At 47.5% G+C, this 24,885-nt stretch overlaps 10 protein-coding genes across 10 annotated transcripts; 4 read left to right on the forward strand and 6 right to left on the reverse strand.

Moving 5' to 3' along the window:
• Positions 1-240: 240 nt before the first annotated feature.
• BBBOND_0308390 (RNA recognition motif domaining containing protein, putative) lies at positions 241-1,149 on the forward strand (the record flags this gene model as incomplete). The annotated part of the gene is made up of 1 exon (XM_012913667.1): positions 241-1,149. One exon carries the CDS (start codon positions 241-243, stop codon positions 1,147-1,149), a length of 909 nt encoding a protein of 302 aa, XP_012769121.1.
• Positions 1,150-1,344: 195 nt separating this feature from the next.
• Positions 1,345-2,241, reverse strand: BBBOND_0308400 (uracil-DNA glycosylase family protein, putative; the record flags this gene model as incomplete). Its single annotated transcript, XM_012913668.1, has 1 exon — positions 1,345-2,241. The coding sequence occupies one exon, from the start codon at positions 2,239-2,241 to the stop codon at positions 1,345-1,347; it is 897 nt and encodes a 298-aa protein (XP_012769122.1).
• A 450-nt stretch (positions 2,242-2,691) lies between these two features.
• On the forward strand, positions 2,692-4,039 carry BBBOND_0308410 (YT521-B-like family protein, putative; the record flags this gene model as incomplete). Its single annotated transcript, XM_012913669.1, has 2 exons — positions 2,692-3,886; positions 3,924-4,039. 2 exons carry the CDS (start codon positions 2,692-2,694, stop codon positions 4,037-4,039), a joined length of 1,311 nt encoding a protein of 436 aa, XP_012769123.1.
• Positions 4,040-4,739: 700 nt separating this feature from the next.
• On the reverse strand, positions 4,740-5,156 carry BBBOND_0308420 (hypothetical protein; the record flags this gene model as incomplete). Its single annotated transcript, XM_012913670.1, has 1 exon — positions 4,740-5,156. One exon carries the CDS (start codon positions 5,154-5,156, stop codon positions 4,740-4,742), a length of 417 nt encoding a protein of 138 aa, XP_012769124.1.
• Positions 5,157-5,968: 812 nt separating this feature from the next.
• Positions 5,969-6,338, forward strand: BBBOND_0308430 (hypothetical protein; the record flags this gene model as incomplete). The annotated part of the gene is made up of 3 exons (XM_012913671.1): positions 5,969-5,977; positions 5,998-6,231; positions 6,270-6,338. The coding sequence occupies 3 exons, from the start codon at positions 5,969-5,971 to the stop codon at positions 6,336-6,338; spliced, it is 312 nt and encodes a 103-aa protein (XP_012769125.1).
• An 850-nt stretch (positions 6,339-7,188) lies between these two features.
• BBBOND_0308440 (hypothetical protein) lies at positions 7,189-12,330 on the reverse strand (the record flags this gene model as incomplete). The annotated part of the gene is made up of 1 exon (XM_012913672.1): positions 7,189-12,330. One exon carries the CDS (start codon positions 12,328-12,330, stop codon positions 7,189-7,191), a length of 5,142 nt encoding a protein of 1,713 aa, XP_012769126.1.
• A 3,331-nt stretch (positions 12,331-15,661) lies between these two features.
• Positions 15,662-17,800, reverse strand: BBBOND_0308450 (hypothetical protein; the record flags this gene model as incomplete). The annotated part of the gene is made up of 1 exon (XM_012913673.1): positions 15,662-17,800. One exon carries the CDS (start codon positions 17,798-17,800, stop codon positions 15,662-15,664), a length of 2,139 nt encoding a protein of 712 aa, XP_012769127.1.
• Positions 17,801-18,798: 998 nt separating this feature from the next.
• BBBOND_0308460 (hypothetical protein) lies at positions 18,799-19,209 on the forward strand (the record flags this gene model as incomplete). Its single annotated transcript, XM_012913674.1, has 2 exons — positions 18,799-19,084; positions 19,112-19,209. The coding sequence occupies 2 exons, from the start codon at positions 18,799-18,801 to the stop codon at positions 19,207-19,209; spliced, it is 384 nt and encodes a 127-aa protein (XP_012769128.1).
• Positions 19,210-21,964: 2,755 nt separating this feature from the next.
• On the reverse strand, positions 21,965-23,501 carry BBBOND_0308470 (MAJOR FACILITATOR SUPERFAMILY MEMBER, putative; the record flags this gene model as incomplete). The annotated part of the gene is made up of 2 exons (XM_012913675.1): positions 21,965-23,128; positions 23,166-23,501. 2 exons carry the CDS (start codon positions 23,499-23,501, stop codon positions 21,965-21,967), a joined length of 1,500 nt encoding a protein of 499 aa, XP_012769129.1.
• A 468-nt stretch (positions 23,502-23,969) lies between these two features.
• BBBOND_0308480 (hypothetical protein) lies at positions 23,970-24,401 on the reverse strand (the record flags this gene model as incomplete). The annotated part of the gene is made up of 2 exons (XM_012913676.1): positions 23,970-24,206; positions 24,246-24,401. The coding sequence occupies 2 exons, from the start codon at positions 24,399-24,401 to the stop codon at positions 23,970-23,972; spliced, it is 393 nt and encodes a 130-aa protein (XP_012769130.1).
• Positions 24,402-24,885: the final 484 nt, after the last annotated feature.

The following is a 24,885-nucleotide window of genomic DNA, read 5'->3' on the forward strand; positions in this document are numbered from 1 at the left end:
GGATCCATCGGTACAAATAGCATATAACACGCCACTGGATGTTATATATAAGTTCTGAGTTGACTCCCCTCACAATATTGCCGGGGAATCCACACAGTGGGCAGTGCAGGATTCCTGAGAGCGGGGCTGCCTCAGCTCTTTTAGCCGAGAGCCGGATGTAAATATCGCAAAAAACGCACATATATTCTGCGAACCCGTCGGCTCAGTTCTGTGGCGCGGCTACAGCTCGGCGCGATCACAATGGGAACACGCGCAGTAGACCTGCTTTCAGCGTACGATCGCAACCAGGAAGCGACGCTATACGTCGGTAATGTGGACACCCAGGTCGACGAGGAGCTGCTGTGGGAGTTTTTCGTCCAGGTGGGACCCGTGAAGCACGTGCACATCCCGCGGGACAAGGTCACCGGGCATCACCAGGGGTACGCGTTCGTGGAGTTCGAAAGCGAAGACGATGCGGACTACGCCATACGCATCCTCAACTTCGTCAAGCTGTACAACAAGCCGCTCAGGTGCAACAAGGCGTCGCGAGACAAGCAGAACTACGAGATCGGAGCCAACCTGTTCATCGGCAACCTCGACGCGGACGTTGACGACAAGCTGCTCCACGACACATTCGCGTCGTTCGGGAACATCGTATCGGCGAATGTGGTGCGAGATGCGGATGGCGCCGAGGGGAAGACATACGCGTTCGTCTCGTACGACAGCTTCGAGGCCAGCGACGCTGCCCTGGCGGCCATGAACGGACAGTTCATCTGCAACAAACCGATCCACGTGTCATACGCGTACAAGAAGGACACGAAGGGAGAGCGGCACGGCAGCGCCGCGGAACGCCTCATCGCAGCCAACCGGCCTCAGGAGTTCCTCAGCCAGATGGGCGTGGCGCCTTACGGCGGAGCCACTGCGCAGGCACCGCAGCAGGCGGTGCCGATGTACCCGCCTCTGATGACAACGCCGCCGATTGGAATGCCCCCGATAATGCCGCCAGCGCAGGTGCCGATGCCGAGCGTGAACGCGTACCCTATGCCGGCGGGGGTGCCGCCAGTGACGGTGCCGGTCCCGGGCATGCCGCCGGTTCCGACCATACCACCCGCGCCACCCATGATGGCGATGCCGCCGAACATGCCGCCTCCACCGCCGATGTACAAGTGACAGCGCCACAATGTGCAACTCAGGCTACTGTGACGACACAGCAGTTTAATACACCAGGGTTCGTATCGGCCCGCTACTGATACACGCGCGAAGCGAAATCGCAATTTTAGTAACTAAAAACAAACGAACTGTGAATTTCTAGTAACATAACGGGTGGACCACGTATAGGTGTTGAGGCACGTAGCTACAGGGCCATCACGGGGGCAGCTTCCAGTCGATGGGAGACTGCTCCGTTTTGGTCAGGTAGGCATTGCACTTGTTGAAGTGGTCGCAGCCGAGGAAAAACTTCTGCGACAGCGGCGACGGGTGGCCGCACTTCAGAACGCAGTGGCGGGTGTTCGATATGCTGTCGCACTTCTTCTGCGCGGACTTGCCCCAAAGCAAAAACACCACCTTCTCCCGATGCTTGTTTATAACGTCGATGACGCGGTCCGTGAACGCGTCCCAGCCGTAGTTGCTGTGCGACAGCGGCTCGCTGTCGACGACCGTCAACACCGTGTTCAGCATGAACACGCCCTGCCTGGCCCAGTAGGTGAGGTCCCCGTGGGTGGAGGGCGAGCCTATCTCCTTGAAGATGTTGCGCAAACTTGGGGGCGGAGCGACTCCTCGCGGCACGGAAAATGCGAGTCCCATGGCCTGGCGCGGCTGGTGATAGGGGTCTTGGCCAACGATGACCACTTTCACTTTAGACAGCGGGACGAGCTTGAAGGCATTGAAAACCAGGTTCTCAGGAGGATATACCTTCTTGGTCTTACGTTCGTTTGCCACCTTTGTCCACAGCTTCTCGAAATACGGCTTGCTGAGCTCATCGGACAGCTTTGAACCCCACTCATCGCCGAGCATTGCCTGCACGGTGGCAACGACACCGCGGTTGGCATCCGAGTCTTCAACTGCAGGTGCCGAGGTGGCGATAGGCGCAGGATCCTTCGCCGTTGCCGTAGTTGTTTCCACTGGGTCCGGCTTGGGTGGCGCCTCCGGAGTAGCTGCAGTTTCGGGGGTCAGTGTGTCCGCTACTGCGTCGAGAGAGCTACGCGAACGTTTAGCGCATCCCTTCAAGGGAGAGAAGAAATCGGTTAAAAGGCGCTTCGCCATCCCAATATAGCATAAATGGTGGACACGGCAGCGTGTATACGAAACGCCAGAGCTCCCTAGGGTGGAGAGGCAAACGAAGAACAAGAAAGTAGACAGGGTGATGTGCAGCTGCCTTCCTAGCATTCCCTGCACATGGATACGCCTATGAGGGCTGAAATATATAAAAATTGGCCTTTAGCCATCGCGTAAGGATGTGGATTCGCAAGTGTGCGATTTATAGCTTGTAGCGGTGGCTGTGTACGCAGCCGACAGCGGGTGGAAGGCGGTGGAGCGATCCGCATTAAGAATGCCAACGAAATGTGATGTGCACAATTGCTACAAAAATGGTTTGCAATAAGCTAATGGCTTATCACGAAATACACGGCCAGTGAAGCACGGCCGGGTACTGAATCCGACTGCCTCGAAGAGAGAGCCAGAAAACGGCACGGCGGCTGCACAGAGGTTCTGGAAATGGATTTGTACACGACGTTAATAGAACAATCGACGGGCAGAGCCCGTCGAGAAGACGACTATGACGCCGAGCCGCCGAAAGAGCACAAGTGCAATGTCCTCATGAGCCTAGCCCTCAGCGTGGTCAAACGCGAAAGTGAGAAAGCGGCGTTGCTCAAGCTTAAGGGTTACGAACGCGCGGATATAGAGAGGACGCGCGGAAAGCATTCAGTGGTCTGTCGCCACTGGCTCAAGGGGATGTGCATGAAGGGAGAGTTCTGCGATTTCCTTCACCAGCTCGTATATTCCAGGATGCCGCCGTGCAGACTGTTCGAGAAGAACGGGTTCTGCATTGACAACCAAAGGGGCAACTGCATCTTCCAGCACGTAGTGGAGCAGCCAGACTCCGGACCCTCGCAAGATCCGCGGATCAAGGAGGCCATCGCAAACGGCATCAACTTCGCAGAAATATCGCATGAAACAGACCCGGACGGATTTGCAACTGCTTTTGTGCTTGCTATCAGCACAGTGTTCCCAAAAATATCCGACCTGGCCATCATGGAGGAGGCTATGCCCCCCTCGCCACAGCCGCAGGACCTTGCGGAGCCTGTGAACGAAAATGATGACGGGGATGCGGCATTAGCGAACGCTTCTGATGTAGATGTTAACGAGAATAGGCCACTCATTAGCGCGTCTATCCCGGGGCTGGTGAAATTCGACGCAACCGCGATACTAGATGGCGAACGACGGTCGCGTGCATCGTTCGACGTCAACAGTAACAACACCAAGTGCTTCATGATTAAGAGCAACAACATGATGAACATATACTTCTCCATCTGCTACGGCATATGGGCGACGGGCATAAACAACACTATGAAGCTCGTCAACGCGTTCCAAAAGTGCGAGCACGTCATTCTGATTTTTTCGGGAAACGAAAGCGGAGGGTTCCAGGGGTACGCAAAGATGATGACTCTGCCTATACCTGGGCTTTACCAGGGCATTTGGGGGAGTTTTCACTCCAGACTAGGTGACAACTTCCGGGTGAAGTGGATCAAGCAGTGCTCAGTGGAGTTCGAGGTGCTCAGGCACGTCACCAACCAGTACAACCAAAATCTGCCTCTCAAGAAGTCTAGAGACGGGACGGAGCTTCCACTGGATGTGGCCGAAACAATATGCAATACACTATACAACGCACCGGAGGACGATTTGCTGAAAGGTAGTTTCAAACGAACAGTTTTTTCAACTTGTTGCAGGCACGCCGATGGCCACGTGGGAACGCATCGATCACGAGACATACTTCGATGAGCTCAACAACAAGAATTTACTCTATACAACATTTGGCCTGCCATTTACTCCAATCAACAAGTAATGGGGCGAAAACAGGCGCCATTGCTGGAGATGCCTGTTTGGGATATCGGTTCTCAGAGAGCTCATTTATGTTCTTTCGCTACTACTGTTTTTCTTCTGGAATATATGCAGTAATACAGATTACACGATTCTTAATGTCAGTAAAACAAAAAAATGCGTAGAGTGAAATACGTACCGTGGAGAGACTATTGCAATGTGCCTAGTGTATGCTAGTTGTCTACGTTTTACAACACTATTTGAGGAGGCCCATGAAGCTAACAGCCATTATTGGAAGTTATACGTCTGCATAACGGTGTAGGTTACGTTTGTGAGGTGCTTCTGTGGGTGCGCCAGTTGCATGAGTGTACGGGGCACTATGGCAGTGCATACGCTACCCTAATATAACTCATCAATCCTGCATCACAACCCATCAAAAGTTAAAATGTACGACCCAAATTCGAATATTAATGTTGAATACCAAGTTATCCCACAGGGTCGTCGCCTTATAGTAATGGCATTTTCTGCCGGTTGAGTAGCGCTTGGAAAGTGACTATGTTGGAAGCTGATAGCATCAAGTGCAACAGGATGTGGAGTAAGTCAAGGCATCGGGAGAAGGCGTACAACAGGGCACATTGGTTAATCCCTTTAGATTTGCTAATACGTATCTGATGATATGTTCCGGCATGATACATGAACTTTTTTTCTGTATAGCCGCCGATACACTACTCGGAAACATTGAATAATACGATATTATTCGAGCAGTGTGGCTTCATTTTATAATATCGTGCGATATTGCGATAATACGAAGTGTCGGACTTAGTTATAAAATGCGATGCAAAACGGCAATTTGCGGACGATATATGCGCGGACTTGGGCAAAAGGCAAAATGGAAAATATGCATAAATGGAATAGGATGATAAGAGCGATGATGGAAAGGATGACGCCACTGGAAACGGCGATAACGGTTGCACGGCGTGCACGTTTAATTTGGCAACATGGTCCATCACAATCTTCGTTACATACGATATTACAGTCCGCATGGTCACAGGTATAGGTGGTGCTTCTCTGGATACATGTTGCGCAGTAACTGGTACCAGTACATCCTTCACAACAGAAGTTACAGCATTTGCAACTTCCATCACACACCGGCTCACATTTACACCTCCCTGCCATCATCATTTCCCATCAAATGCTCCATAAACCTGTACGGCGACAAACCGCATGCCTTTGCCCCGAACTGTTACGACGAATAGCCGCCGCTGCGCCTCCAAGAAAAGTCTAGACAACAAAACATACAACGCACCGCCAGGAATACCACAGCCTGGCGGTACAAAACATGGATATACGGGTGAGTCAGACGCATGTGAACAGTATCTCTGCGTTGGCATGCAGATCAGCCGACGCCAGATGCCCAGTCAGCTCCATCCATCACAGACCAACCGACTTGCCAACGCCTCTTATCAGTGTCATCACATTGGTGTTTAAATGAGTGCCTAAGTGAACCACATTAATTAGTTATCGTGCTTCTCATTTGCACTATTACCGTCAATGTCACAACCTCGCCATCCATTGGCCATCACGTAGGAGTCCTGGTGACATCCATTTCCCATTGAACCATATTGCTGACACAGCACTATATATTAAATCACATAGTAGGGTAATCTCGAGCTGTCACGTTGATGGCCAATCATCCGTCCTCACCTAGAACTGGCCAGGTTGACGTTAGCACGTGTCACAGGTACCTTATCACTCAGCGTGGCAGGCAACCGACGTCTCGACGCATCGACCGAATTAAGGTTTAAGTTTAGGTCACCACTTTGTTCGGGTGCTTGGTCATCAGTGCAAGCATTACTCTGCCTACAACATTAAATGTCAGTTGCCAGTTAGGTGATCAGTGAAAGTTTCATTAGCAATGTTTGCGATAAAACGTTAGACATTATCATTACACGCGATGCAGACGGTTATTTAGCTGCGCAGTAGATACCGCACCTTGTGGAAGGGCCGGACGCGGAAGTAGCTCATGACGCAGATGACGAGGATGATGAGTATGATGAAGACGATGATGAGAGCGATGGTGGTAGTGGAAGTGGCGCGACCGGGAGGATAGGGGGCAAGATGTTCACCGGTTTGAAGACGCTGCGTGCTGGCGGAATGCGCAACACCGGGAGATGGGGGTGCCCGTTTCTTTTCACAACAGTTACATTCACATCCGGAGTTGGTGCAGTTACTATATTTTGTGCCACATGCCGAAGGATGGCATTGTTTTTGAAGTTTACGCGAATGGTAGTATCGCAAACATGATATGCAACGGTTTCCTCTGATACTACTACATATAGTACAACACCAGGGACAGCAATGACAGTCCCCGATCACGTTACAGCTAGTATCACAACTACACTCTAGCAACATCTTCCCATAGCCCTTCCCCCTCAACCTGCACTACCATGAACCACGTACCTCAGCAAGGATACTGAAGCCGTCTCCCATCGCATATACAGTAGCAGCCAGGCAACCGCCATCCAAGGCACAGTCAGTCACATCACAACTACACAGATATCAAAAGTAAAGTACAACCGAGGTAACGCATGTGGACGGTATCCTAGCACAGACATGCAGGTATACCGGTGCCAGTTGAGCAGTCGACTACATCACAGACCGTACAACGATGCCATTGCTAATTATAACTGTCACCACATTTGAACTTTGATGAGTGCTCATATGAGCTATATTCCTAGGTTAACGTGCTTCTCATTTACACTGCTGCCATCACTGTCAACCACGCAGTCCATTGGACATCACGTGGGAGACGCAGCTGCATCTATTGCCTAGCAACGCACGTGATAGTACCATGAAATCCGCTCATAACTGACGGCCTATGTGGCTTACCATGGCCTTCGCCAATTGCCTACGTTGATGGCCTACAACACAGCTTCACAGTACACTGACACGATGTGTCTATGCAAAGACGTGTATCACGTAACGCACAACTAAACACCCCAGACTGAGTCGTCTCTTAAGTTTGTCACACAAGTCTGATAATGACTGGAAGTGCTTCAGCGTCGCGATTTTGTGAAATACCATGGTGCCATAGATGCTGCAGAAACACGACTCATCACTAATGCAGCACAACTTATTGCGATGTGAATGAATACATTACTGCGATAACTACTATTAGAAACTAAGTTGACCAATGGGGTCCTCGTCGAAGTAGTCGACGTCCTTGTAAAGTGAGAGCATCTTCCGGCCTTTCGTGAGTAAGGCCTTGACGTCGATGCGGTGGGAGGCCTTGGTGCGGATAAGGTGTGACCGGATGTGGAGTATGTCCAGGCGGTATAGCATCGTGTTGGCGAAGATGAGAAATGCAGCCGACCACAGTGCGACGAGAGCGTACATGAATGGCTCCCGGATGTTGTAGAGGAAATAGTCCATGCAGGTCATGAGTGATGCGATAGGGCCACCGTTGACAATCTCCTTCAGCTTAGAGATGACATCAGAGCACTTGAGTTGTTGCTGCGATCCCACCTCCGGCGGCGTGAACCCGTGAGAGTAGAGGAGGGGCAACGCAGTGGAACACAGGTGGAGGGGTTTGCCATCGGAGCATTTATACTTTATCATGTCATTGCACAGTTTTTGAAGCGACCCCCACAGTCTGTCTGGTAAGTACACCGTCCAGCTGAGGTAGGTGTGGGCGAAGCTCTGGGAGTACAGGGCGTAGGCCCGGTAGGTGATGGGCGAGCAGTGTGGAGGGCAGTTGTCAGGGTCACTGCCGCAGCCGACCAGTGTGGACAGGGTACGGGGATGGTCATGGTTGTGGTTGGAGTTGGATATGGACTTGATAGACTCATGACCACGGATGCCACGGACAGTGTCTAGGTCGGAGGCACCAAGACGGTCCCAGTCGGGGCAGTCGAGATGCGGATTGCGGAGTGAATTTCCTAGTGGAAGCAATCCTCCATCAAACGCATCATGAAGTGAATTACCGAAATGGTGGAAGTACGACACAAGCTCCCCGGTGGTGCGCGGCGTACGCCTAGTGAGGCAGTTGAGGTAGGAGGACAGGGTCACCAATGGATCCTCACCGCCGCAGCTGGGAGTGAGGATGGTGGAAAGGGTGTTGCCAGTCTGTGAGTCATTAGACAAATCCTCCTCCTTGAATCCCATCCTGATCCTGCTCTTGCGGCACAGGTTGTACGGGTCGAAGGGGTGGGTGTCGAATGGGCAGTCCCAGCCATCAGTCAGGAACGCCTGGAGGGGGGAGTCAGAGGGGGAAACGGAGTGTCCATACTCATGACCCTGCCAACCACCACTTAGTTTATCCCTCTCACACTGCGCCTTCAGGAACTCCAACTGGTGGCAGCAGGCGTACACGTAGTCCCGCAGCTGGCAGAGGAGACCGGCGGGGTCGGAGGAATAACGAAACTTACCATATTCTGATTCAAAGTCGAAGGTAGCAAAGGCTTCGAAGTCATTGTTATGCCTAATCTTGTAGATAACGGTGGCTGAGTAGAGGCACGCCTCGGTCAGTTTGGCGGTGACCATGGAGGCGGTCAACTGGTCGGGATCCCCGGTGACCTTGATGGAATACGGAGACTTAGAGATATCTTTGTTAGATTCAACAAGGATGTTCTTAACGTACTTCTCTACAATCCCAGTAAGCCCATGTTGATTCAATCCGACAAACCAGTATAGCATTTCTCGCACGGTTCGCGGCAAGGGCAGCTGGTCTGAGGCTGGGACTGGGTAGGTAGGTGGTTGAACGGTATCGGTGGAGGAAGTGGAAACGGACCAGGGGTTACGGCAAGTGGGAATGAAGCCTGTGTTTGCAATACCATCGGTGGCTGATACAGTAAAGTCAAATGCGTTAGGTTTTTTTTCGTTTGCTGGCATCCACAACTCATTGTATAAGACGGGATTACGAAATTGAACAAGATCCTCAATTCTAGTAAGTTTTACATCGGCATCTTCGTGGTCACGATTTTTAGGGGGTATCACTACCTCGAAATGTAAATCTTTCGACGACAATCGTGGTTTGAGGTTGGTAGTGGGCATGTAATTAGGATTATTATACGCCTGTAGTTTAGGGGCTACATCTATGCCAATGGTGTCCGGGGTTTCGTGAACGGGATCGAGAACATCTCTCGGCTGCTGAAAAATCGAGCCAGCTATATTAGTTGGTGGAATTCGTCCGTCTACCTTATATATATCAGGTGGGGGCATCACATTGTCAAAATGAACCGCAGGAATTGCCGGAGGGTTGTCGTGTTTGTAGGGTATCACAGTTCCTGTTAGATCAATGTCTGGGGAGAATGGAGAATCGACGAGTTGATGCATTGGTTGGTTAAAAGATTGTGTGAATGCGACCGGCGCGCCTATGAGAGAGGTATCAAACGTTGATCGGAAATTCTTATCTTCTTTGGATATATGTTCCGCAGATTTAATGGCATCTTTTACATTTTGTTCGTGTCGTTTTTGTGATTCTTCGTTACGCTGTTTGTTGAGCTGCTGTAACTTTTCCAGATACGATATTCTGTCGTTATACTTTCGATCCCTTTGTTGCTTTTCCTCATAATATTGGCGTTCCAGATCTTCCGTTCTTTTTTTAAAATATGAATCACGCAAAGGTTCATCGGCGATATCCTGGCCGTCAAGAGTGAGATGCTGGGGAGGGTCAGCACCGTCATTACGTCGACCAACGCTTCTTGAATCATATGGTCGGCGCCATTGAAGGCGATTTCTATCCGAAGGAACAGGTGAATTTGTGTACTTCGGGAGTGTGGATTGAATTAGATGTGTCGGGAGGGTTGTAGGTGGTTCACGCTCTTTTCGTTGCAAGGTTGGTTCATCCGCTGCAAATGATTTCATTTGTTTATCCCATATTTCTTCTTGTGTTCGTTGTATGATGCTTTTCATATCATTCTGACGACGTTGTTTAATTTTGTCTTGATTTTTATAATTCGCCAAGACATCTTTAGGCGGATCAGCCGGATTACAGAATTTAACATCGGGGTTTAGCAATATTTTATCGATAGTAGGCTCCACACACTGTGTTTTAACTAGATTCACAGATTGAGAATCTGCCGGCTCCGTACCCCTTCCTCCAGCTTCACCTAAACCTTGACCAGAACCCGGAGTAGAAGACGTAGTAGTGCCGGAGTTACCATCATGAGTCTCTTGATTACTTTGTTGAGTTGAGTCAGAACCAGACATTTTTCCACCCGGGTCATTAACGCTGTTGAGACCAGAGGCACCAGATGGCGGAGGGCCTGGAGACGTAACACCTGGTGCCGGGGAATGCGCAGCATCTGTAACAGAAACAGGCTGTTGACCTGGAGCACTGTCCTGTGAACTCCCATCACCGCCATGTTGAATAACAGAGGGAACAGGGCCTGCAGGAGGAGCCGAAGGAGGGGCTAGAGATGTAGCACCTGGAAGTTGAGGTTGAACAGGGGCTTGAGGGGCATTAGACTGTGAACCTTGAGGAACACTAGCCGGTGGACCCTTATCCTTACCACCTTTTGAAACAGCGCCAAAAGACCCCTGACCCGGAGCAGAGGCACCAGATGGCTGAGGGCCTGGAGTTGAATCTCTTGAAGACTGAGGTGAAGCAGGGGCTTGAGTAGCATCAGGCTTTTGACCTGGAGTAACACCGCCCTGCCCACCCGCACCCCCACCACCGGACTGACTAGGGGAGCCAGGGGCTGCAGGAGCACTGGTGGGAGGGGCTTGAGGTGAGGTAACAGGCGGAGCTTGAGGCTGAGGCTGTTGAGAATGAACAATATTCTTACTTGGAGATGTTGTAGACCCGGTACTAGAAGGGCCTTGCTTGCCTTCATCGCTTTTAGGCCCTGCTGGCCCTGACGCTCCTGCACCACTGGAAGGCAGAGATGAAGCAGAATCCTTGCCTAATGAACCTCGAGCATTTCCTCTACTCTGACTATTATTTTGATTTGAGGCTACACTATTTTTGCCTCCCGTGTTCTGCCGTCCATTCGCTGCAGTGCCTGTATTTGCAGCTCCGTTGGGTTGTCCACCCTGAGGTGACCTAGCTTTTGTTGTTGCGGTAGCTTGCCTTGCCTCACCAGGTTTCGTGGCAGTAGGCTTCCCAGCCTCCGTTTTAGTGGCAGTCGGCTTCGCCGCCTCAGTTTTAGTGGCGGTCGGCTTCGCGGCCTCGGCTTTGGTGGCCACGGTCTCGGCGCCACATTCAGAACCATCTAAAATTCCTTTCAGCCGTATCAACCTGTCTCCAAGCTGGTTGAATCTCTGTAATTTAAGAGTCCAATCACGCGGCAAACCCCTTTTCAAAACGTCCGGTTTACTACCGTCGAAAATGAACCCATTTGGGTAGAGGTGATCCTTGGCAAATGGACGCAGTTCAGTGCTGTGTGAATGGATTGATTGAGGTATCATGCCTTTTAATACTTTCTCGGTACTGGGCAAATGCGCTCTAAACCAGTCGGCGGCTTTTGTAGCAAATTTAACAGGATCTCTAGGTATAAACGCTCTACCGGTAGCAGAAAAACCCTCGCTAATAAGTGCGTCAATGTGTTGTTTCAGAATTTTACAATGTTCTTTTAAATATTCCCAACATATTTTGCGTCCTGTAAGGCCACTATCTAATGCCGCTTTAAAAGCCCCACCGTCAGCATCCTTCTCTCCGGCAACCAACACGCAAAATACATTAACCAAAGATACAGTGTTTCCAGTGTTGACGGCATGCCACGGTTTATTCGAAATTGTCAATGTAACATTTCTAAAATGATCATGCACAGGATTTTTTGTTCTAGTGTCAACTTCCTTATTCAAAATCTTTCTCAGTTCGTTTGCTACTGCACGTCCCTCTATATTATTAACCTCATGGACACTGAACCCACCACGAAGAATGTTATTTCCGGTAGTTAGAAAATTGCAAAGCTCGCCTCTCTGCAGCGACTGTGAAGCCCAATCTCCACCGCCAACATTGCTAAACGCATCATCCACGTGATACTGCAAGTAATATAATGCAGCAAGAAACTTGGGGATGCATCCTAAAAGCGCGTCAAGAATTTGAGTTTTATCCCTTGTGTTAACATAATTACTCGGTGTAGTAATTTTATTAGATAACAATTTAGTACGTAGAGCGGACACATTATTTAGGAAATTAACATATTGAGCTTGTAATCGCGGCTTTAAATTTGGCATTTGTGGAAAATAAGGCGTCAACCTTTGTACTAACGCAGTTACCACATTGCTTTTTTGACCGTTTCGGCCGTTCAACCACTCAAGAAACTGGAAACAGTCCTTAAGGGTGTCCAACTTAACTCCATGCCCTGACATCGTTTGAACTTTCAATCAATCATCAACCTCAGCTTAACAAACTCTACGGCAAGCGCTAGTATGGTGTCAACCAGGAAACACTAAATGGATCACAACCCTAAGTTGACGCCCATTCCAAAACACCATATCCACGCCGCTAAGTGCGCTAAGTGAGAAGGCCACAGAGCGCCAAACTGAGTGGCAGAGGTATGTAACGGCGCAAAAACCAAGCGCTACAACTTTGGACCGGCAGCCAATCACTTGTCCACTTCGCCTTCGTAGACAACATGAAAGACTGACACGGTACCACCATCCCACCTACCTGAGAAGGGAAGGCGGTAGGCCTGTGTATTTGGCAAGACTGTAGTGTGACTTACATGAACGGCTGGAGCACAGGGTGGAGCACTGTTTACTCCATGAGGATTCCGGGTGGCATATAGAATGCCTATCCTCACCCCGTACCGTGACGCCGCTAAGGCGTCTCACATCGGATTTATGCGAACATTAGGGCACCCAAGATGCAGCGTGTCGCTGTCGCCTGGATAGACACCAGTGCCTCGTTTTAGTATCACCCCAATGACCACTTGAGATTGCAACCATTACCCCCACATTGCCCTGGCCTAACGAGGTGCACATTATAAATTGCTGCATCAATCGACGCACGGAGTTATGGGTTTAGAATGAGACATCTGTGTATAATATAGCCATAGCGACAGCCTTGCCCGCCATAACCTCGTCATCCACCTTCCTGCAGCATTGCAGCATAATAAAGATGATACTGCCGACTTCAGCTGGCGGCCTAGCTCACTCGTTAATCACGCGATTCAGACGCAGCAGACTTGTATTCAATACTGTACTGCTGTTAACACAGAACCTTGCGTGCTGAAATCTCTTCACATCCCGACACTAGTGCTGTCGCATTCCTTATTGAACTTACGGTTGTAGAGAGTGTTTCACTGACTTGCCACTCACTCCATTTTTCACATCTCAATCATCGTCCTGACACGTAACACCCAATTGTAAATCAGTTGTTGCTTTTCTCTCGCCCGCATACCACTATGCTGTAAGCTATGTGGAGGCGGCCGGTGACGGGTGGCACCTTGGAACCCGCACTTCAACCTCATCCGTATTACACGACAAAAGTGTTACGGTACGGTCGATATAGTGCGCTGTTATGATATTATGATCAATTAACGCCATTGCCATATTCCTTCCCAGCGGTGGTCTGGTGTAGGCAACCACCGCTACTGTTGTTATCAAGGTTGGTGTAGCTGCTTAAGTGAAGATACGGGTACCATATAACACCACTTATTACGTGGTGGACGCATTGCTGATATTTTAAGTGGTGAACAAATCTTCTCATGGCTGTATACTACTTTAATCGTTCATGCACTGCAAAAAGCAGAGTCAAGGCAAGGAAAACTCATATACGCAATGCACTGGTAAGCACATTTTACCCTCACACCAATTAATGAATAATCGCGACACAAAAAACGCCTCTATTTCAAAAAGGGGAACGATAAACTTTTGTACTCAGGGTAAGACGCCAAGTGAATACACCAGTTCGCACAAAATTTAAACTGTGATTGAGCGACAAAGTTTCGTATCTCGCCTACACGTTACTGGGATTGGTTGCAGATGTGGATTGTGCATGAGGTGGATGCGAAAGACTTCGACTAATGCAAGAAATTATGAGACAAACCTAAAACCTAGTGAGGGATCGAAGATAAATAAGAATTAGCGGCATGGAAGAATGGTAGATTGCAGGTTGGTGACACATAGAGGCGCTTGTAGCTACGTTAATCAGCGGTTGGTAAATGAGTGACCAGCGGTGTAAGGTAAAGGAATGTCTGTGGATGTTAGGTTAGGTGGGCTAGGCAGTTACGGCACTACGGCAGCGATTAGAGGTACGATGAAGGCAGTGAGTGTCGTCAAGGCGCCGATACTTTAGGAGTCTGGTACGCTTACGTACTAGCAGCGTCTAACCGTGACTTTTCGTTCGAGCACGACGTACGCCAGGTCGCTCTGATTATGCCCGTTTAATTTGCCAATGAGCGTTCGACGATGCATCCCGATGTAATTCGTGAACGTCTATCGGATGCACGATCATGAAACGTTTAATAATACATTTGCATATAAGCTTTGTGCTGTGGAACCATATTGCTCTGCGATAAGTGCGATAATACAAAGTGTTTGATTTAATTCTAAAATGCAATGCGAAAAGCTCATCTGCGGGCGAAACAACTCCGGACCTGGTGGAACGGCGGAATGCGAAAGACGCTCATAACACATACGACGATTAGGATAAGTATGATAGCAGTGAATGCGGCAACAAGGACTACAAGCTGCGAATCCTCCTTTTTACAACACTCACAGGAGCAAGGGTCCGTTTTCGGTTGACATACTTTTTTACAGTTTTCAGGAGTGCATGTCAAACTTTCCATCTTCCTCTGAATAATTCTCTCTAAACACGATGAGCAAGTTTCATGTTCACTTTCACTTTCACTTTCATCCCCACATTTTTTACAACACAAAAGGCAGCATATACAAAGGTTGCGATCACACTTTGTACCGTCCTTACGACAAATACAATCTGCATCCATCTTCATTTATCTCCTTAACCATCCAATTGCTCAAGTACGACACACGTGCCATAGCCTATCACATTTAAACCAGCAAGCCGCTCCCCCTCAGCTCTATGCGACCAACCGGCCGACCGCCATCCAACGCACCGCCGTCTAGATCACAACTACGTAGCTATCACTACTGAAGTACTACCGAGTAAACGCATGTGGACGGTATCCTAGCACAGACATGCAGGTATACCGGTGCCAGTTGCGTAATACACTGCATCACAGACCGTACAACTTTGTAGCCGCCACTTCTAAATGTCATCTTATTTGAGTTACTATTAGCACTTAAATGATCTACTTCGTATAGTGAATCCGTTTCTCATTCACACCGTTACCATCAATGTCACCTAACCACGCCGTCCACTGGCCATCACATAGGGTAACCGCAGCTACATTCATTGCCTAACATCGCACATGATAGCTAATGTGCCAAACAGTCACGTTGCATACGACGCGCTTTCACTCATCACAGCACTCTTAAGCAGCCACCATCAGTGGTTTATCACCCATGATCACTGCCCACTATAACCATGGGAGAACGTTGGCACGTTTCACTAATAACTCACAACTCGACATCCCTAGCCACGAACCTATCAATGGGTATGCTACACTGACTACAGAATTGCTGATTAGGCATTACGTAATATATTTGGGTGGGTATTAGGTTAGGCGGTGGGTTGTTGGGTAGTGAGTTAGGTGAGTGGTGGTGAGGTGGTCTATCAAGGTTGCAGGTAGGTGATCTTGGCAAGTCTTCCGACACGTGCGGCGGCGAGTAGTGATTGAGCGGCGATGCTGTCGAGGATGCCAGTGTTCTGTTTGGCGAAGTCTTGTGGTTTTAGTCCGACGATCGCTGCTTCGAGGTTATCAAGCTTGCCATGCGTATCACGGTCATACCCATTCTTGCCGGTGAAGTGCATGAGCACCTCATCGAGTGCGCCGAAAACAGATTTAAGCCTTTTAGTGTACGTAACCTCAGAAACTGCCGGCGTGCGATTCTTTCTTTTCCTTTCCTCCTTATCCACTCTGTCGATCTCACGTTCCAGCAGCATTTGCCATGGCCCGAAACAGAGCTTAAAGGCGTATGATAACTTATGAACAGTATAATCATCGCTGCTTAAATCATTAGTCAGAGGAACATGGAAGTCTTTCATGAACCCCTTAAATCCAATCTTCAAGTCCGCATCAATTTCCCTGGGCAGATCCCTCAACTCAGTCCTCACCTTGCGGGCAAACTCCGTGAGCAGGAATTTGATGGACTCGACGTACCTTTTGCGGGCGTGGGTGGTGAGTTTGTTGGTGGCTTTCTGGATGTCCTTTTTGACGTGGTCTGAAATTATTTGAGTGTAGTGTTTATCGGCTCCGGCTAGGAATTTGTCAAGTAGATCGGTGGCGCCATCAAGAGCTTTAGCAACAGGATCACGTAATTCTTCAAAATTCTCATGAATCTTCTGAAGCGTATTTGGTTTAATCGCTGTATATTTTGCGGCGTTGCCAATTTTATCGTCCCTAAACTTCAGCAAATTATCCTTCACAACGTTGGCGGACGCTGTTATTGCTCTAGTGATGGTATCAAGATCTTGCTTGATTTTGTCAGACAGAGCAGTGAGTCCCGATGTGATGTGGCCGATGAAGATGCCGGCAGCTTCTTCTTTAATGGCGCCGATGGACTCTGGGAGCTGGCCTTCCTCTTTAGTGCCGGTTGGATTTGATTTCAATTTCGCATCAAGCGTGATGCTACGACGATAGCGTGCAAAGCTTAGAACACCTTCCAACTTGACTTTACCATCACCGGGGTCACTCTCTCCAATCTCCGCGTCCAGTATAGTGTCAACGTGCTCATCAACATTGTAAAACCCGGTAGCACCGGCTTCTTTGGTCTTTGAATTTGTCGCCCGTCGGAGGTTTTCATTCAGACTTTCCGCCACGCCGAGAGCAGCATCTACCTTGGCTATTTCAGAAGCCTCTATTCCGGCAAACGCTTCTAGTTCAGAGAGCACCTGGTTGGCTTTGCCGGACAAAGCTGCTAAAATGGCAGCCACAGCCGATCTGAGGAAGTTCGCGGAGATATCTTTATGTGTAATTCGCACCACAGATGTATTAATCGCATTGGCTAAACCAATAACTAACGCACTTGAATCTAGAAATATACTGTTTTTTTCTTTTATCTTCTCATCAAGAGTTGCTACAAACGCAGTGATGCAATCTTCCACAGCCTTTATATTCGTGTGAATTTTATCCTTGTCATCCCTGCTGACTTTGGCTTCGGCCATTGTTATGCCCACCGATGTCTTTAAATGGTTTACAATTGCATTTGCCACATATTCGGTCTCTCCCACCTTGATACTATCATGCTCCGTATCGATATATTCCTCCTTAAACTTAACATTTAGTCCTTTATTCATCTTAACATATTGACCGAAGTAATCCTTAACAACCATATTATCGGACAAAATTTCTTCAATCCACCCTATTACTACTTGCTTAAAATCGTTTTTAAAGTGTCCACTATACTCTTCCACCAATCTCTGTCTAACACCCTCAAGACCTGTTGTCTTCGTAATCTGAATAATTTGCCCCTTAATTGTACTGAGCAAATTCTTCTTAACATATTCACCAAATGCCATTAACAGTCCTCCTTTCACCTGATTCAAACAATCCTTAACCGCCCTGTCCAATATTACGACTTCGTTGAGCGTTTTCTGCACCAAGCTTCCAAGTTTTTCCTTGGTACTTCTTATGAGATCGTCAAGCTCCTCACTTTTTTTCGTCAACGTTTTCGCATCCTCTTCGATCAGATACGTCTTATCCGTGACACCCTCGGTTATCTCGTTGATTATCCTCTGAACATCTTCGTCCATTAACGCGTTAATATCCTTTTAGCGGCCTCCATCCAGGTCTCCAACTCAATTACATACTGCGCCAGACTTGCAGTAATCTTCTCCAAGGTTTTTTTAATAGGCGTAACTCTCTTCCTCAGTTCATCAACAAATCTTTTCACGTCCTCACGAATATTACAATCCACATCCACTTTCAAAGTGCTCATCACTTCCTCGATTTTCTTAATCGTTGCTGTCAACGCCTCAGTCTCTTTTTCCTTCACCCTCCCCAGCCGCTCGCTCTCATACTCAACTGTCCTACGCACGTTCTCAAGCTTATTTTTCAAATCGCTATTTAAGTCATTAATTGAATCTTTAATGTTACTACGTGCAGTGTCTAAGTTAGTGATAAATGTCTGAGCATTTTGTTTGCACTCTTCCAACTTGGCATCAATCTGTCCGACGGCCTGCTCGACTTGCTTATCTTGGTACGGTATCAGATTATTCTGCTTATCTCTCATCTCTGCTAAAACATTATCTACGCTTTTCAAAAATGCATCACTTATCTTATCATTGAGTTTTTTTACTTCTTGTTTGACGAGATTATTTGACACTGAAACGGCAGTATTATACCTCCCCACCCCTTCGACCACCTTTCCAATCGCAGCATTAAAACCTTTTTTACCACGGTGTTTATTTTGCTTAAGAGTGTTAATTGCATCATCTAAAGTGTTTTTATGCTGCCCTAAATGCTCTTTGATGTTACTGAGAACACCACTCAAAAATCCCATCACCCCGTCACACAGCCTGTCAAGGTCAGAGTACACAATCCCCTGGCCAGTGTAGCCTTTGGAAGCAGAGTTGAAGCCGAGGAAAGTCTCAAGGCCATCACATAAATTTGTCAGAAGTTCTTTGCAATTCTTTTCAACAGTGATGCCAGTAAGACTCTCCTTAAGATTTTTAAGGTGATCCAACTTGGACACAATCTCATCATATGCTTTCTGTTGAGAGGAGTCGAGGTGATTGTAACAGGAAGTTTTATGAGATGCAACACGTTCAAAGAGTGCGTTAAGATCATTGTTACCGGATTTTTCAGGTTCCTTAAGCTTCTCAATTTCAGCCACTTTATGCTTACAGCAGATGTAAGACTTGGCAGAATCGAGAATCTTGAGAAGCGCACCGACATTAGTTGTATAAGCCTTGTCAATAGCCTCTGCTATCAATTTTTTCAAAGCTTTGGCCAACTGCTCAAGACCATTACCATCTCCACCACGCCTCACCTGTATCAGCCAGTCGATGGCCTCCCGGAGGTTCTCCGGGCAGTCAGTTAGCTTCTTCGGTATCATCGTTCAGAATCGAGAGACCACGATGTGATTGATCGTATGGAATTGCATATGCAATTCGAGGCTGCAGACCCCGACTCCTGCGAAAATGCTGTTAGCGCCAGTTAGTCGGCATACAATTTTCTAATTCCCCCAACTACATTAGATACACTTGTGCAAGCTGACGGATGTATTTCTATGTAATGCCAAAATTGGCATTTGCCTCGCTCACCGATTCCCAACCTTCGGCGTCTAGACACCCAGAATTGCAATCCACTTTAGGTCTGGGCTGAAACTTCTCAACTACATTCGAGTGTTTAGAGGCAAAAATGAATATCCGCGACTTACGAAATTATGGAGGTAATATTCACATCGAATCATCTCCAGATCATATAAAATTATTGATCTATCCCATTACTTCCACAGTCCTCTAATCTGACAAAGTGCGTCTTCCCGACACTTTAATGGAAGCATTAGTTGGAGCGATTGTAGATAACCATCTCGTGCATATCAGCAGCAGGCGTGGTAATGAAAATGCTACTACCACCTCGCCTTCACAAGTAGTGGAATCCTCGATGTGATAGATGAAGACGCAATGTTGATATGGCGCATACCAAATTTAGCAGTGAATACGGACCTCGGAGAAAAGCAACTGTATGAGTTAAGAGCGGTGAAGGGGTAGGCGGACGAATATGGAAACGATGGATCGCACAAGCCAACCCGGAGAGGAGAACACCACTTAATGAAGCAACATTACTCGTATGAGATCGGAGGAATAACACCAGAATCGTGTCGTTATCCGAATCGCCAGCGAAGATAACCTGGTGGAGACGGGCATATCCAAGATAAGTAAGCATCAGGGCCCGGTGGAGAAACTCTAAAGAAAAACATTCAGCTAGCAAACGAAGTATATGATTGTACCACTCGTATTGAGCCGAATGAAATCCAATGAATAACAAAATACTGTGAATGCCATTCGTGCCCAGTCAGGACGGATGATACCAGTAGTGTTCGGCAACGGATCGACGTGGAGCACTCAACTTATACCAACAATGTGACGGGCAACCTTCAATAAGCATTGAAATCGTCCCAACCTAAAGATAGTCACATATCACACCATAAAATGAGATAACATAATAATAATAAGCTAAACGTGGGTGAATTATATCGGTAATTTCGAAGTGCTACTTTTTAGGTCTCACCAGACTCAGACGCAGCTTGGTGGGATGGCAGGGGCAAGGAGCTAGTGCGTCGTATGGGAATTTCAAGTACCAGGGTGGTTGTTTAGCATGTTTAAAGTGGGAAGAACGCTGGAAGAGTGTGACTAAGGTTTGACGACTTCACACGTCAATTAGAAGTTCGATCTCATTAAGGTTGAGATGTGACACTTAGTGTCTGAATTCGTCTTTCTGTGTTAACATCACCATCATATAGGGAAGGGGTCGATTACGAAAACTGTGTTTGTAAATCGCAAATTATAAATTGTCAGCTGACGTGGCCGGTTGGGTGGCACAATGCTACTACCAGGCAGCGGGCACGTAGGGTATCAAACATAAAGTGACAATCTTGGTATATGCAGAAATTTGTGTTCACAAGCTCGAACACTTGGCATCAAGTAATTCGCCACCCTCAATGCCTTAGGTGTTCAAAACACTGAACTGCACTGCAGATGGCACCTACTAGGGATTAAACCGATTGCAATCATGCAACTATCTAACCTAGTTCCGTTCACATCTTGTAAGACATTCGGTGATGCTGTATCTTGGCGGTGCCAGGGTGGCAAAGGCTTGCAAGCCTGAGGCATGTGGCTAAGTTAATGTTGGCTCAATAAAAAATAGACTCCAGCCCATTTGCATTGCTTTATGTGTAACTATATCTAGCTGTAAGGCTTATATCAGAGTCCAGACACGTAATTGACTGGTGTTCAGGTTCTGGGTACTGCAGTTGCGGTGACATGGTATACACAGTAAACAGCACGCATTGCTCTTCCAGGCACAGATGCGTTTTGCTTACACATAGGCTTCATTGCGTAGATTGAATACGCCACATATGAGCGGAAGGTGAATGACCTGTCGTCTCCGTTTAAATGGCGTGGATACGTTACAAGTTCACGCGAAATCGACAAACCCTACGTCGCCTTTCCATTTCTACCATCTCGCACTCCCCCGCTCAGTTTACGAAGCGTCCTTGCAACGTGAAAGTTGTGCGTCACGCTATGCACGGAAACAGTTATACGCAACCTAGCACAAGAACCAACGAACAGACTAACGTATAACACAACGGCACAAATCGCTGACATCAAACATTATTTAAACCTCGCAACACCAGTCATGCTAATAGTAAATGTGAGAGTCCGGAATCCCTTACTTAGGACCGGTACGACTGGTGCAAATTATTCAAAACGGTGTAGCGACCCCTCAAGTCGTAAAATAGCCCACTTTGACTGCACTGCCATGGCGTTTCGCTGGAAATGTATGTGACTAATGACTCTGTAACCCAGTTGAATTACCAGCCCTACGAAACAATACGGCTCTAGTGAAAACTTTGCTTGACTACCTAGATGAGCGCCTTCCATAGGTGCCAATGGATATATGGGCGGTCCAGCACGAAGTTTATGAATGGTGCGGATTCACTATTTGTCAAAGCCATGTTCAACATTATCCGTCGCCCTGTATTGGGAATGAAATACTTGTCGACGGTGGCACGGTTTGCAAAGACATTTGCAGATCTAACCGTCAACCACATCGAAGACGAACGTAATATATCGTGACATTAGCATTAGCACTAAACATATATTTTCAATGATGCTACACAAGTGATGTTTAATGCTCCAAAACCCGTGTATGTCCGACGCGTTTCGAGGCTCGCGCAGCAGTACTGTGAATCACGATTCGCTTTTAGCTTCGGATGCTGGGTTTTTATGTTTCTCATTATTACTTTTAACCACATCCTTATCTTTTTCATACCTACAAAACAAGGCAATATAACAAACAGTGTTTAACAATGTGCCCGCCAATATAATGTACATCATAGATTTTCTTAGAGCTTCGGCATTTCTGTCCTTGATATCTGTAGCCATGGTTTCAAATGACTCCCTAGAGGGTACGTAACCGAACACCTTTTCGGTCAAATATGCGGAAACTTGGAATAGAATTACACTACTCGCAATGCCAGATATAGTTCGAACCATCGCAGACGCTGTTGCCTGATACTTATTTTCCACTGCACTTTTCAAAAGTGCCCTATCCACACCACCAACTGTAACTAGTGTACCCCCGAGCGTTGCCAACTCCACGTAATGATACCAAAGCAACTTACCACATGGTGCTTTTCCTAAAAAGAATACCAGACATACGACTAGTCTTACCACCATCACGGCGATCCCAGAACCAATTTCAGCATAATAGTGGCTGTAGTTCCCCGCAATTTTGTCTATAATCTTCCCGCCAGCTCCACTTCCCGCTGCACCACCAATCAATGTAACCGCAATTGCAACCCCTGCCATTGTGTCGGATACTCCCAGATATTGCAGGTATATTGTCATATAATTAAATGCGGACATCGGAGCTTCCGCGATGAATAGTGTGAATATTAATATCCACGTCGTTGGCCTAGTGAAAGCTTGTTCAAACGCCTCGGATATAAGTTTCTGAAATTCTTGAGATCTAGAAACATCATCCCTGGCCTTGTTCATTCCAAATACAATGGCCGTGCCAAACAATATCCAGACGTACCCCAACACAACGTAAGAGGTCCGCCAGCCATAATATCCCAATAATACTTTGCGTGCAATAAGCGTGGTTATCACTGCGCACAGCAATCGTCCAATACAATTTAGAGCCTGAAATGTCGTGAATTTCGTACTAGCTTGTGAGTTTTTGGGTTTCAGTGATGTCCCTTGTGTCTGTGCAGGGCCTGAAGCGGTTGAACCAAGTGAGCTTTGTGGTTTCTTTTCTTCTTCTGAACTAGTTGTATCAGAAACAATCTTTTGTTGAACGGGATAGACGCATGCGAATCCAAAGCCATGTAGGAAACGCAAGAATAGAATCTAAGAAACCATTAATACAGTACGAATTGCAACTTACCACTTTGTAGCGAGATGCAGAACTTAGAAAAATGGAGGAGATGCCCATCACTAACAGACCGCCACCAAGTACCAATTTCGAATCATACTTGTCTGCAAGAACTCCCCAAATCAAGCAACAGCCCATGCGCGACATAGTAGACACGGTTGCCAACGTTGACAGCTGAGACTGAGAAAACCCCAAAGTTAATTCGAAAGCCCTCATACACATGGAAAGCACCTGTTGATCGTAGCCTTCGAAAAAAGACACGAGCTTGTACAGTGCTCTTCCTAACAACGTATACTCAAGTTTGTTATTCGTAGTTTGAGCTGAGTTTTCTTGCACCCGGCCTTCCATTTTTGTTACATTAGTACAATCTTGGTCTTTTCCAACTTATTTTTTAAAAACGCTTGTAGGTATCTCATAACATATGCATCATAAGGGGAAAATCAAAATGTGATATCATATATGGTAACGTGTCGTAACACTCATTGCGACCAAATCGAGTTGCATAAGACTACACACAAAAGATCGCCTGTGTACGACAACACAAGCGGTATATACGTCGGAACTGTTATCCGTAATTCGTTCCACCCCAGCATGATAAACGTGTTAATCTAACGAAAAGTGGGAAAAAACACAAAATATATCTTTTATTGTGAATAAGTAAAATGTATGCCGCAATGTTTTAAAAATATGTGCGTAACGAGTATACGAGCCGACAGATTCAACGCTGGCTTACTGCCTTCGCCTACCTTTGCAATGTGTTCCAAGTTGTACAGGGTGATACAAGTTGTTGCATTCTGTTAGTGCCGCTTTTTGCACCTATTTATGGCCAATTACCCATATCACATCAGTATTGGCCTCAAGTTCCACAATACTTGGCCACTTCGTCGCGAGGTGGTCCACGTTCTTGCCGTTGTTGCATCTTGTGCATTTCTTGGACGAAGCCATCCATTGCAGATTCCTGTCCTGGACCTCCGCTGCCTTCGCTTCTTCCTCCGGAATGAGTATTCCACACGTTAGGTACAACGGCGACGCCTCGATGTCCAGCATGGGGTCCTAACGCTTGGCATACAGAGCCTTATGAGTTGATTTTACGTGCATTCTGTTGTACAGCCATTTGTTTTGGGCCACCCTGAGGTCCCTGAGGCTCTTGTCCGTCGTGTCCTCCACTCCGAATTCCATTCCATATCTCCCTTCCAGGTGCATCTTGATGTGAGATATGTGCGCGTAGGTGTCGCGGAAGTGATGCATTATTACAGTCTTCAACCCCGATATAACATGACCTGTTGAGACTTACCTCATCATGGACGAGTTATTGTGGACACTTGTCCACCTACCTCCATGGTAGGCTGCCGTAACGCACCTGCACTTGTGAAAACAAAATTATTAGGGCATGCAAAAATACTCATAACAATATTGACGGAGAATGGGTGGGTTAAGGTTCGGTATACACCGCACAAAATCAGATGTTGAATTTGGTTTCCAGCAGCGAATGCAGCCCCCCTATTCCAAATTCATGGCGAGGCTTCTCGACGTTCATATACTCGTAAGACTCGAGCGAATCCAGCTTGTCCATCAAAATCTCGACGGACAACATGCTGCTCTTCATACCGGGGAGACGTGTGGATTTCGAGCACGTGTTCAGCTCGATGGAGTTCTTGAGCGCCGCTTGGTAACCCAGCGTCTTCTGCAAACGCTCAGACTTCGCCATCTCCTCTTTCATAAGGTTCTTGCA

Source organism: Babesia bigemina (assembly GCF_000981445.1).
Source record: "Babesia bigemina genome assembly Bbig001, chromosome : III".
Lineage (NCBI taxonomy): Eukaryota > Apicomplexa > Aconoidasida > Piroplasmida > Babesiidae > Babesia > Babesia bigemina.